Below are 13,756 nucleotides of genomic sequence, written 5' to 3'. Positions count from 1 at the left end.
TTCCCTTCACTGTAAATATGCTCTGTTAGAGCAGTGGGGTGGACGAGACACAGGTCATACATGTAAAGCTAACAAACATCGAAGACACATATGGAGAATAATTATACATGTACTATGCAGTATAAGTATACTGTATCACAATCCTAATTACACACTGATCAGTAATCAAAATTAAAACTACATTCACACACTGCCTACTAATGAGGCACCTTAAGTAACTATGGGATCTACAGTGTGAATGGACTGCGAGGATAAGGTATTCTACATGCATTAATGTCACTAGCTAACCAGCAGGTTACCTGGTTCTCAAAGCAGTAGAGCCGACTCAATGACCTGAAAATGTGATCCCAGTTAATGGCAAATGAGGTGATGTCTTGAGCTCCATCTTGAATATATAACTGTATGGCATGTTAAGAGTGTTTAAGGATATCTACCTCTTTATTAATTTACTATAGCAAGCCAAATAAGGCCATGTAAAGCAAACAGACATACGGAGCTTTGGGAACCTTCTACAGGGACATAAAGGATTTGTTTTTTATAAGGCCAAGTTCTCTGGAACCCTCTTTCCGATAGCTAAAGGATTGAAGATTCTGCGCATGTGTGGGATTCTGTACTTCACACAGTCTATGTTCTACTCGTTCAGCTGCCCAGAGAACAGGCTACACTGGTGAATGGTGCTGGTTTAATAAAGTTGGATCAAAGTGGAATCAATGTCTGTAAGATCACAATCTACCTTACGCACATTGTGGTCAACCTCCCGTCACATTTCTCACAGTCAATCATTAATGGTAATTGTGGAAGTTTTATTGGTAAACGTAAATGCAGCATCTGCATGCTAACCATTTGATCTCAGTTTAATAGGGTTATGCATTTAGATCTCTACAGTGTTGTTTTGAACGATGTAGTGAGCTAATTATTTAGTAGATGGTGCTAACAAGCTGTAGCATGCTTGTGTTTGGTTTCAATCAAGCACATATTTTGCCTAGTGGAGCATGTTGTTGAGATTCGGCCACTTGAGAGAAAAATGCGACCCGTCGCACAATCGTCCTAAAAATGAGGTTGTTTGTCTTACAGCATTATAATGTTACACTATGCCATTATATTTGGTTCTGTTATGTAGAATACTATCATTATGTGGTCTTGCAGACATTGATTCAGCTTTGATCTAACTTTATTAAACAAGCACCAATTCACTAGAGTAGCCTGTTCTCTGGGCACCGTGGGCAGCCGAAGGAGTAATACAGACTGTGCGTGAAGTAGAAAATCACACAGCTTCAAACCTTTAGCTGTTGGGAAAAGCGTTCAAGAGAACTCGGACCGCAGCCACTCTGTTTTTAAAATTCTTATAGTTCATCTGACGTACCGGCTTAATCTTTTCTATAAAAATAATATGCAATGACAGTTAAATCTAAAGTACCTCTTCTCCGCCTGCTTATTTGACATTTTAGTCATTTAGCGGACACTCTTATCCCAAGCGACTTACAAGAGCAAGTAGGGTTAAGTGCCTAACTCAAGAACACAGAACGATTTTTTACCTAATCGGCTCGGGGATAAAAACCAGAGACCTTTCGGTTACTGGCCTAATGCTCTTAATCACTAGGCTACCTGCTCTCTACCCGATTCTCTGAGAAACAAAATACTTAGGTCCATTTTCACAGTAATTTGAACAACTTAGTGCGTGTGTATGTCCACAATCTTTCAATCATAAATTTAACAAAATAACAGAATGACAATCACAGCCCTTTTGTTCAGTCCAGGCTCTTAGATCTACTAACTGGACAACAATGAGACTTCTCCTCAGCACGGAGCATGATTGCCACTTGTGTTGTGCTAGTATTTCTCCATCCAGGAATCCACCTCAATTCAGACATTTTGGCTCTTCTCAAAACTCCAGGCTCATAAGTAGTTACTTCAGTTTAGGGAAACTGTGACCAGTGCCATCGTTAAATGATTTGAAGATACAACTGGACCCCCCCAGCCACAAATCGTGTGTAAGTGCACTATTCTTCATTATAGCAGAGGACTCTGGCACTCTTAAAAACCACCATATATTTGTGGTGTATCAGTTTTTTCCAGGGAGTAAGGGTCAGGGGTGAATCTCCCTGTTTCTCCACATTGACCCTGTGGTTCTTGATGGTCATGTCCAGGCACACTGGATCTCCGCTGCCTCTCCGGCCCCACATGGGTCCTCTCCCCAAGAGTTGAGATAGCTGGGGGGGGGGTTGTGGAAGTGGTGGGGCATGTGTGCAGGGGGGGTGGGAGGTCTGTTACAAGGCCGTCTCCTGCACTGTGTGAGCCAGTCGGCAGGAAGGCTGAGGGGTGGCCCTCTCCTCGTCCTTCTTATCCTTCTCCTCTGTTTTCTCCTCCTCTTTGTGTTGGGCAACGCCGTTGCTCTCCTGAGCCATCTGGTACGGCTGCGTGTTGATAGCATTGGGCTGCACAACATTCCCACACACATACAAAAAACATGGTAATTAAGTAATCAAAGTAAACATTGTTACAATTATATTAAAAACAGAGTGTGGCTAACAAAATAATTCACTGGATAGATCTGAGGGCTACCTTGTGTGACAGTGGAGTGACACAGCACAGCTTCTCCCTGTAGCGTTCAGGCAGGAAGAAGAGCAGGTTGCCCAGGACAGGGTACACAGTCCCTGGGGTCAGGTCTTTCTCCTTCATAGGACCAGTCAACAGGCTGACTATCAGTCCCACTATCACCACAGTGGTGGAGTTATGAGCACTGTACCACAAATAGGACAGATTGTACAGGGCCTGCACACCTGTAGGCCTGGAGAGAGGAAAACACAGATACTTGGTCAGATTCATATCATCATTCTTATGCAGTCATCCTTAAAACATTTACAATATTTGGTGGGATAGAATGGGATACAAATCAAGCACTTTATGTTTGATAGTGCTGTAATGGTTCAAATGGCATCATTTTAACGAGGAGAAAAAAAATGAATGTACTTTGGTTTAGCGGTGATTGAAGTAATCAGGGTTGTCATGACAGCAGTAGTCATGTTGCCGTGGAGGGGCATAGTGGTGGCGTTGATGATGGGGAGCAGAGGGGTGGGCACGGCCATACGAGACACAAAATTACCAATGCCAATCCAGAACGCCATAGCCAGGCCTGCCACCAACCCTACTATTGCACCCTGTGGACAGAGAGAGACGGGAACAGCTCGATCAAATCAGACAGATGTCTCCAATTCACCACAGATATGATAAAAGTTTATTTATTTTATTGTGCAGTAAAAACAAAAAAAACGGTGTCCTCTGATTTAATATCCCTCAATGCTAGCCAACTTGACCCCCGTGGTAACAAGGCTGCATTTTGACTTACAGTGGAGTTAGCCCAAGGGAAGAACATTCCAAGACAGAAGAGGCCGAGGAGAGGACCACCCACCATCCCAAAGATACTGAATGCTGCCTGGAGGAGAGTGAGGAAGTGAATGAAAAAGAGGTTTATAATTCTTGAATAACTCCTATGAAGCCACTGAATGATAGTAGTAGGTGTAAGGGGGGGGGGGTGTATGAGTGCAACGTTGCTAAATGTAATTCAGTGGGGTATAGGAGTACCCATTAACTAAAGCAAAAGTCAGCAGGGGAAATGTGTGAGTCCCTCACCTGCAGCACTGAGCCCATGAGAGAGGCGACGTAGGCCATGGTCAGACATACCAGACCGTAGGCCAACGCTGGGAAAACAGAGGGGAAGAGAAACACAGGTCAGGACCATAGCAGTACAGTCCTGATTCAATGTGCTCCACAAGTTACAAAAAAAAACAAAAAAAACACACACTCCACAGTATTTGGATGGTGAAGACAAAATTGATTTGTGGGCTCTACACTCCAGCAACGTTACTTAACAAAAAGCTCTAAAATCATCATTACTGTCATCAATCATGAAGACTGCTGCCACTGTTTAGAAAAACTGCCACTGTGTGGCCACTCAGGGAACAGCAGCTCACCCAGGCCCTTTGAGAGCAGCGTTGCTTTGGCCTCCGTCATGGCCGGGCAGTAGGGCTTGATCAGGTCCTCCATGGTTACCGTCGCTAGGGAGTTAAACGCTGATGAGATGGTACTGCAACGCAAGAGGGAGGGAAGCTGAGTGAGTAATGTCCTGTGGCTAAATTGCATGGTGTAGTGCATTCATAATACAACCTCAAGTGGTGTACCACAACACTATGACATTAATGTAGCAGAGAAACAGGTCTGACTAGTACTACAGACCGAACATGAGAGCCAGAGGCAGTTAAGTAAAGTACCTGAGAGCTCCGCTGAACAGGCAGGCTACAAACAGCCCTGGGAGGCCTGGCAGGTCCCTGAACACATCCATCACAAAGTACAGCACCATCTGCAGACAAGAAGAAACTGCCACTTAGACTGGATCAACAGCGCCAAAATGAAGCCTCACAAATTACAGTTATGGGAGAGCTTAACCAAACAATGGCCTCAACTCAAACATCAAGCCTTTGATTGGCAATGATCTGAAGAGAGACATTAACATAGCCAGTCACATTAGGACGCCAGTGCAGTGAGGTAGGGCTTGGCGGTATACCCTATTTTACGATATACCGGTATTGATGCACGGACTGGTTTGTGTTTTTACTTCACCTTCTGTAACGGTATTTGAAAGTTTGGTTTGTGAAATGTAATACGCCATGTGTAACGTCCATTTGTATAGTTCACGTCGCTCCTTGAGTCATCGCTCTACGCTCTCCCCATGCCGCTTTCCACAGACCTAGCCCTGCCCCCTGTCACTCAAGGAACTAATTTGTTGTTCCTCAAAAGAGACACTTGCATTCAGTCTATATGGTCAATGCAGCACATGCAACAGGGTTCATGACAACAATGCTGTTTGCACTTAGCTTCTTATTATAAATGCATTAGCTTTCTATAATTACACTATTATTTTGTGTTTCTTGCATCTGCAAATAGCTAGCTTGTCTTTTTATAGCAAGCTGTTACTACATCTTGTTAGGCGATAATTGTTAGCTGCTAATTGCTAACTAGCTAATAAACGTACGGAGTCAGAGCAAACGTAATTAGCTATACAGCCTGGTTTAGACTTAAATCAGCATCTTGTTTGTGCAACAGTATCTTCTAAATCAAAGGAATACGCAAAGCAAGAATATGTTAGCTACATGAAGTAGCTAAGAGAAGACATTAAAATGTCGCCAAAGATTATAGGGTCCCCTAGGAAACACTTATCAACACTTTTGGTTCCTACCCTGTCACACTAACTCCTCCCTGGCATTTTCATTCGTTGTCAAACTAGACTGTGTTCAAAGAGCCCCCTATTATATTCTAACATTACAATTAGAATAATCATTATATTTCCATGATTCCAACAGTTCACCCAAGTGTTTTGCTCTAAATCGCAAGTGAAATCGCAATTGCAACATTTGGTTAAAAATAAAGATTGTTTGCCTATATCGTGTAGCCCTATGTGGCAGTGTGGAAATGATCTCAAATGAGTGCAGGAAATGACTAAATATATGAGGGTCCACTAAGTGTGTTGTTATGGAGTTAGTAAATCCTCAGGTTGTTATGGGGGCAACTAGTCCTAAGCTTGTTATGGAGGCAGCTAGTCTTAAGCTTGTTATGGAGGCAGCTAGTCCTAAACTTGCCGTACATACCTACACGTACGCTACGGTCACAAGACGCAGGCCTCCTAATTGTCAGCTGGAGAGCTATAGAGCTCCATTTTTATGGAATGGTCTGCCTACCCATGTGAGAGACGCAGACTCGGTCTCAACCTTTAAGTCTTTACTGAAGACTCATCTCTTCAGTGGGTCATATGATTGAGTGTAGTCTGGCCCAGGAGTGTGAAGGTGAATGGAAAGGCTCTGGAGCAACGAACCGCCCTTGCTGTCTCTGCCTGGCCGGTTCCCCTCTCTCCACTGGGATTCTATGCCTCTAACCCTATTACAGGGGCTGAGTCACTGGCTTACTGGTGCTCTTCCATGCCGTCTCTAGGAGGGATGCGTCACTTAAGTGGGTTGAGTCGCTGACGTGATCTTCCTGTTTGGGTTGTGCCGGCGCCCCCCCCCTTGGGTTGTGCCGTGGCGGAGATCTTTGTGGGCTATACTCGGCCCTGTCTCAGGATGGTAAGTTGGTGGTTGAAGAAATCCCTCTAGTGGTGTGGGGGCTGTGCTTTGGCAAAGTGGGTGGGGTAATATCCTGCCTGTTTGGCCCTGTCCGGGGGTATCATTGGATGGTGCCACAGTGTCTCCTGACCCCTCCTGTCTCAGCCTCCAGTATTTATGCTGCAGTAGTTTGTGTGTCGGGGGGCTAGGGTCAGTCTGTTATATCTGGAGTACTTCTCCTGTCTTATCCGGTGTCCTGTGTGAATTTAAGTATGCTCTCTCTAATTCTCTCTCTCGGAGGACCTGAGCCCTAGGACCATGCCTCAGGACTACCTGGCATGATGACTCCTTGCTGTCCCCAGTTCACCTGGCCGTGCTGCTGCTCCAGTTTCAACTGTTCTGCCTGCGGCTATGGAACCCTGACCTGTTCACCGGACGTGCTACCTGTCCCAGACCTGCTCTTTTCAACTCTCTAGAGACAGCAGGAGCGGTAGAGATACTCTCAATGATCGGCTATGAAAAGCCAACTGACATTTACTCCTGAGGTTATGACTTGTTGCACCCTCGACAACTACTGTGATTATTATTATTTGACCATGCTGGTCATTTATGAACATTTGAACATCTTGGCCATGTTCTGTTATAATCTCCACCCGGCACAGCAAGAAGAGGACTGGCCACCCCTCATAGCCTGGTTCCTCTCTAGGTTTCTTCCTAGGTTTTGGCCTTTCTAGGGAGTTTTTCCTAGCCACTGTGCTTCTACACCTGCATTGCTTGCTGTTTGGGGTTTTAGGCTGGGTTTCTGTACAGCACTTTGAGATATCAGCTGATGTAAGAAGGGCTATATAAATACATTTGATTTGATTTATGGAGGTATCTAGTCCTAAGGTGGTTATGGAGGTAGCTAGTCCTAAGGCGGTTATGGAGGTAGCTAGTCCTAAGGCGGTTATGGAGGTAGCTAGTCCTAAGGTGGTTATGGAGGTAGCTAGTCCTAAGGTTGTTGTGAAGGTAGTAAATCCTAAAGTTGTTGTGGAGGAAGTAGTCCTACTTGCCTGGTCATTGGTTTTGACGTAGCCCTTATCAAGCGGGCTTTCCTCACCATAGCGAGCAAACATCACCAGGCCCATCAGACAACCTAGACACAACACCACCTGCTGGCAGGGAAACACCACGTAGCACGACCTGGAGACACACACCACAACATATATTAACATTACCATTACACACCTAAGCAATTGTTAATTTTTAACATGCTCTTTAATGTGAATCCAGTTCAACCAGGTGTTAGTGTTGATGCTTACATGACCGCCTCCCTCTCAGTGCGGGAGCTGAGGTACCTCTGAACTTGGGCCTGGTTGACCCCGTACAGCGCCAGCATGAGGAACACCCCGCCCACCCCCAGCGTCCAGAACGTGTGCCTCTCCGTCGGGTCAGGGTTCAGGCTGCACAGAGCGCAGGTCAAAGGAGAGGAGGGTTACAACACTTTTCCTACACACAGAGCCATTGACCAGTTCCAATATCGTCCGTAACTGGTCCAGGGACCGTAAAGTCTCTTTAGGTGAACTAGAGAAGACTCACTCCAGGCTAGCGATGCGGCTGCCGTTCATGGCCTTCCGCCAAACTTCTCCCATGCCCCCTGCCTGGTGGGCCCCCACTATGATGACCGCCAGCTGGCCAGCAAACATCACAATGGTCTGGAACACATCTGTCCAGATGACTGCCTTTAGCCCTCCCTGACCAACACAAGAGATACATACTGTAAATCCAGACATATCTATCATAATTGCCTTCAGAGTTGTAGGGAGATAGAAGACTGAATTGAAAACTCACTGATGAAAAGAGACACTCACCAGTGTTGTGTACAGGGTGCACACCAGTCCCATGGCCAGCACTGCCCCCCAGAGGTCAAATCCAGTCACTGCAGGTGGACAGTATCAACAGCACACATCACCAACAGATGTCACAATGACAGCACACCGGTCATTGACCGTCTATAAAGCCAGAAAAGGTACTAAAGCCCTCACTGAATGTAATCAGTACAACTATTATTCTACCACTTGATAAAGTATGACGTAGTAAATACATGTGACAGATCCCTTTACCTGCATTGAGTGCGAGTGCTGGGGCATAGAGGACCACCCCCATATAGATCACCTGCGGAGACAAAACATTTTCAACATTCAGAGGGAAGCAAACAGAGGTAACATAGGGGGTTGATTAAAATACACACACATTACACAAGCATATACACAGACATAACTACACCAGTGTAAAGGACACACACCATCTGAAAGATAAAGGTCACGGTCCCCATAATGCGCACCGTCTTATTGAAGCGCAGCTCCAAATACTATAGAGGAAGAAAAGACAGAAAAGGTTAGAGAGAGGAGAAGGAAAGGGATGTTAAAGCCCATCGCAGATCATAAAGCAAGAGTCATCTGTGAATGTGTCTATTCTCAGGACAATACAAGTGAAGACTTGGTGCACATTCCTTTTGTTAGCGACACTCATCTGCTGTACAATGATGCTCAATGGAGAGACGGACTCTGGTTTACACTTAGCTATCGTTTCAAAATTAACAGACATGCTGAGAACGTAATTTTTTTGCATTCAACTAGACTTCCTTACCAGGGTTCTAGCAAGACAGACGCACAGAGATACTCAGGTGCACAAACTCCTCCTCATAATCCACAGACACTGTTCTCTCTCTAGGTAAGGTAATGGCTTATAGCTCACCTCATAAGCGCTGGTGAGGCGGAGCCTGTAGAAGACAGGTATGAAGACGTGGGCGGGGATAAGCAGACCGAGGAAGTAGGAGACTCCCAGGAACCAGTACTGCGTTCCATAGGTGTAGATCTCCGAGGGCGCTCCCAGGATGGCCACGGCTGACTGGAAGGTGGCGAGCAGTGACAGCGACACGGGCAGGCAGCTCATAGAGCGGTCGGCCAATAGGAACTCCTGTGTGGTGCGCTGGCGCCCGCCGGACAGGGCGTAGAACAGGCCGATGCACGTGGACGCCACCAGCAACAGGGCGAAGATCACATAGTCCGGCGTGGTGAAGTGCATCTGTACTACGTCCCCCATGATGTCAGTGGGTGAGAGGCTCGGAACGGAGGCGGGGTTGGGGGGGACGGTAGCCGTAGGTGGCGCAGCCCAGGTGGATCAAGACGATGTCTAATTAGACACTGAAGGGGATGGATAAAATGCTGTAGTGAGAGAAAGAGGGGAGAGGGAGAGACTAGTTAGTTATCTTCATCACTGGCTCCCTTAGTTTCTCTTCAAGCATGAGGAGCTAGATACATGTAATGAACACAATAGGTGCTTAGATGGAAACATTTTACACCACTAGAACCAAATTGCTTAAAATTTCACCTAATCATTTTCTATTTGGTTATTCTACCATTTCAGAGCATTGAGAGGTCTCAGTAAGCGCAATGCTAGAAGTTAATTAAACATTGAAACCACAACATAACTCCACAGTAGGCATGTCTGCCGGTCCTGATAATAGTGCTAATCGAATTGGCATTAGTTCAAGGCTCCTGGACAAGGCTCCTAAACATCACAACAGCCAGATAGTTAGAGGTTAATCAGATGACGATAAATTCACCTCACAACATGGCTGGCAGTGAATTTACCAGGAGTGTCCGAGGTCTTCACAGCCTGTCTCACACCCTCAGCGAGCAGACAGTCACTAAAGTGGGGCACACCTACAGTATGCAGTTTACGTCACCTCACTGATGCAAGGACACCGTCCTATTGTGATACCGGTGACCCTTGAAATCAGCAGGGCTGGGAGAACATTGATTGCAAAAGAAGTAAGAGGCCTTGAAGAGAGAGAGACAGACAGAAAGACAGAGAGAATCAATAAGTGTCAAGCAGGTCTTACCGTGCCAGTGGTTGGGCTGGCTGGTGAATGGTGGTCCAGGGAACCTAGGACTTAAATAGTCAAGCAGTGGGAGTGTCTTCCTCATAGGCACCCATCTTAAACCACCGTGGAAGGCAAAGGGAAGACATGCAAAAATAATACAAAATGTTTTTAATAACACTTACCAAATAAATAATTTAAATCTAATACAACTAGGTTCTTGTTTTAAAAGTATAAGTGCACATCATAAAAACAAACATCATCCTATACTTCATCATTTGTACTGCCGCTAAGCAAACTATCATTTACAGTCTCCAATTACTTGCAATATTTGTACTATTAAGTGTCAAAACACATCTGAACTCCCCACTGCACTCTTCATCACTTTCACTCCTCTACCATTTAAAACATGTAATACTATCCATCTCTCTTTTGTTTTGACAACACACCAACTGCAGCTGATCTGAACTGTCATGCCTTGGTAACTGGCAGCTTCCTGCAGAGCAGCTTTGTGAGACACAGCGCTCCATTTCGATTAGTCCTCAAAGCCAGCGGTCATGTGTTTACGCGAATGTGTGAGTGTCTGAGAGAGTGAGCTAGTGCACGTGAGGGGTCATGGAGGTGCAATGGCATGCAAACTTTAGACCTTACATTGTGCAACTATATAAACAAATACCTTCATTCCAGGGGTGCAGAGGTTTAAAACTCTGGCTGTGTGCAAGCAATGAACTACCCGACTTCAACTCATTCACTCCAGGTTACACTTCAAAGTAGGACGATACAGAATGACTGACAAATAAATCCTCTCACGTTTCCAACACTACGATCAGTGCATGCCGTTCCAAGGTTTCAGGGTTAGATTACACACATGCCTACTGCATGTTTATGGGTGGGGTATATGACACTTGTGTATGAGTAGCCAAGTGTCTTGCAACAACTTCACTGTCAATGATACAATACAATGACAGGTGAGGAGTAAACTGTAACCTCTATCCAAAAATAATGGCCATTTGCTGCTGCATTCTTCAGCTTTGGTTTCAGCTATGACCAATATAAAAATCTAAAACATACCAAAGTTATTCTATATGACCATACAATAGATTACACAATTCAATTTAACAAACCTTACAACTACGCACAAGGACTACTTTTAACAATTTACACTGAACATTTTACAAAAACACATTTACTGGAAAAACTGTGTAGATGCAAAGTTTGGTAACAGAATCTCGGTAAAATCTCCCTTTTTTCACGTTTTCCAAATATCTACTCCAAATTAAAATTCAAAGATGAAAAAATGGGGTGTCAGCAATGACATGACACCTTGACTTTGAAAAAAATCTGTTGGTTATTGAGCTACAGTAAATGAAGTGGATTTGGATCTGTACTATACAGAAATGCATCATTCTGGATATGAATATCATTCTCTTCATAGCGTTAGAGCCTGAATAGGTACACAAAAAAGGTACAATTATGCATTATCCTCTTTTGCATTGTTGGGTTCTGAGAATATGAAATATACTTATTCATGTCACTGAGGGAGAGAGGGTAATGTATAACGTTTACATTATATCAGGTATCCTATTGAAATATTTAGTGCAGGGAAGCGATCACATGGCAGGCATTGATAAGGGGAGAGAGCCATTGATTAGTGATGAGGGGGGGGGGGGGGGGGGGTCGAGATCAGGTCACGTTAAGGGAGAAATAAAAGTTTATGGTCGGTATCACTTTGTGTCCTGCCAAGCAGTAAAGACAATGTTTGTACAGATGTGTAGGAGGAGACTAATGCAGCTGTATTGATCCTCTCAGAATAATAAACTTGGTTGAGTTTTTTTACTCTGAGAATTAGAGTAAAAACCGTACTAAACTCTCCTACACTATTTTACAGTACAGCACTTTACTGAACTGTTATTTTACTGTACTCTACTGGACCAAATCTGAACCAATCATCCACTTCTATGTTTGGGCAAATTCAAGGCCGGTCAGGACCAAAAATCTGTCTGTGAACGCTGAAATTAAAACAAGTCTGGATTGTACCAAAAAACGACATCTGTGGATGTTGAAATCTCACAGCAAGGGCAGACCGACCAAATTTCAACATCCATGGACGTCTGGTGTGTGTCGGTTCGTGCTCAGTGGGTAAGGATGCTGGTCACAGTCAGAGATGTATAGAGGCCTTTAGTGCCCAAAAGCCTGTTTTAGCATGGGCAGCACCATTGAGGTCTTTCACCATTTTGAAGTAGTCAACTGGATGAGACTTCCTATGGGTTAAGGACGGGTCACAAAATTCCATCCAGGTCATCAGGAGATAAGCGATTCCATAACTGCAGGTGGCAGGCAGTAAATAGACAATCTTGGCTTAATAATACCTGTTCAAACACTCCAGGTGGCAGTATAAACCCTTTCAGTTTGTGTACCAACTGATAGATGTAGCAGAAAAAGAAGATTGACTACTTCAAAATGGAGACGGCCTCAACAGCGTTGCCTGTGCACTTAGACACCATAATGGGACAGATACAACGTTGCGATCTCTATACATTTCTATGGTCACAGTAAATGGAAAGAGGGGACTCATGGGTAGGTGGCAGCAAGAGCCGGGAGAGGTGACAACTGGAGTGAGAGAGGAGGCAAAGAGCGAGAGGGAGGGGTTGTCCATGCTGTTTTCGCACTTGCTTTGACCACCAGACGACAGAATGAGAAAGAAAACAGTTGAGATTAACATTATGCAGCATGCCAGTGGGAGAACTGAAGCGTGACCCAACTGTGGTTTGTGACTACTATTGAATTCCCATTGTAGACAATTCAATTTCAGTAATTTGAGTTAATCACTTAATAATTCAGAAACCAAATAGATATCAGTAAAATACAAACTAATTGGTAGGTCTACCTTCAGTTGTTACTTCTGTAAACTTTCATTATCCTCCTTCCTCATGAGGAAGAGAAATTTGAAATGATCTTGTGGGGTTTTGGTAATGAAATTTCAAAGCACAGGGCAATGTTTCTTAAACTTACACATGGCAAATCATTTCTCCAGAACTAAATATGTGTTGATAATATACTGGGCAAAAATATAAAAACGCAACATGGAACAATTTAAGATTTTACAGAGTTACAGTTCATATAAGGAAATCAATCAACTTAAATACATTTCATTGGGCCTTAATCCATGGATTTCACATGACTGGGAATGCAGATATGCATCGGTTGTTTTTTTGGGTAGGGGTGTGGATCAGAAAACCATTTGCCTCATGCAGCGCGACATCTCCTTCGCATATCAAATCATATTTTATTTGTCACATACACATGGTTAGCAGATGTTAATGCGAGTGTAGCGAAATGCTTGTGCTTCTAGTTCCGACAATGCAGTAATAACCAACGAGTAATCTAACCTAACAATTCCACAACTACTACCTTATACACACACAAGTGTAAAGGGATAAAGAATATGTACATAGAGATATATGAATGAGTGATGGTACAGAACGCCATAGGCAAGATGCAGTAGATGGTATAGAGTACAGTATATACACATATGAGATGAGTAATGTAGGGTATGTAAACATAAAAGTACATAGTTTAAAGTGACTAGTGATACATGTATTACATAAAGATGGCAAGATGCAGTAGATGATAGAGTACAGTATATACATATACATTATATTAAGTGGCATTGTTTAAAGTGGCTAGTGATACATTTTTGATCAATTTCCATTATTAAAGTGAGCTGGAGTTGAGTCAGTATGTTGGCAGCAGCCACTCGATGTTAGTGGTGGCTGTTTAACAGTCTGATGGCCTTGAG

At 44.1% G+C, this 13,756-nt stretch overlaps 1 protein-coding gene across 2 annotated transcripts in view; it reads right to left on the bottom strand.

Annotated features, from left to right (window-relative positions):
* Positions 1-2,127: 2,127 nt before the first annotated feature.
* slc5a6a (solute carrier family 5 member 6a) overlaps positions 2,128-13,756 on the bottom strand; it is a 31,058-nt gene continuing 19,429 nt past the window's right edge. For both annotated transcript variants that reach the window (XM_071370276.1, XM_071370275.1), the window contains exons 2-16: positions 9,979-10,073; positions 8,829-9,298; positions 8,377-8,442; positions 8,195-8,246; positions 7,943-8,010; positions 7,671-7,825; positions 7,394-7,534; positions 7,145-7,274; positions 4,269-4,357; positions 3,972-4,084; positions 3,631-3,698; positions 3,347-3,433; positions 2,971-3,158; positions 2,563-2,788; positions 2,128-2,435 (exon numbers count right to left, since the gene is read on the bottom strand). In XM_071370276.1, the coding sequence (XP_071226377.1) occupies positions 2,268-2,435; positions 2,563-2,788; positions 2,971-3,158; positions 3,347-3,433; positions 3,631-3,698; positions 3,972-4,084; positions 4,269-4,357; positions 7,145-7,274; positions 7,394-7,534; positions 7,671-7,825; positions 7,943-8,010; positions 8,195-8,246; positions 8,377-8,442; positions 8,829-9,176 (1,899 nt within the window). In that variant the 5' untranslated portion in view covers positions 9,177-9,298; positions 9,979-10,073 and the 3' untranslated portion in view covers positions 2,128-2,267. The remainder of the gene's footprint in view (positions 2,436-2,562; positions 2,789-2,970; positions 3,159-3,346; positions 3,434-3,630; positions 3,699-3,971; positions 4,085-4,268; positions 4,358-7,144; positions 7,275-7,393; positions 7,535-7,670; positions 7,826-7,942; positions 8,011-8,194; positions 8,247-8,376; positions 8,443-8,828; positions 9,299-9,978; positions 10,074-13,756) is intronic.

This window comes from Salvelinus alpinus, chromosome 27 (assembly GCF_045679555.1).
Source record: "Salvelinus alpinus chromosome 27, SLU_Salpinus.1, whole genome shotgun sequence".
Classification (NCBI taxonomy): Eukaryota; Metazoa; Chordata; class Actinopteri; order Salmoniformes; family Salmonidae; genus Salvelinus; species Salvelinus alpinus.
The sequence above is the reverse complement of the archived record's forward strand: the minus strand, read 5'-3'. Positions and strand labels throughout refer to the sequence as shown.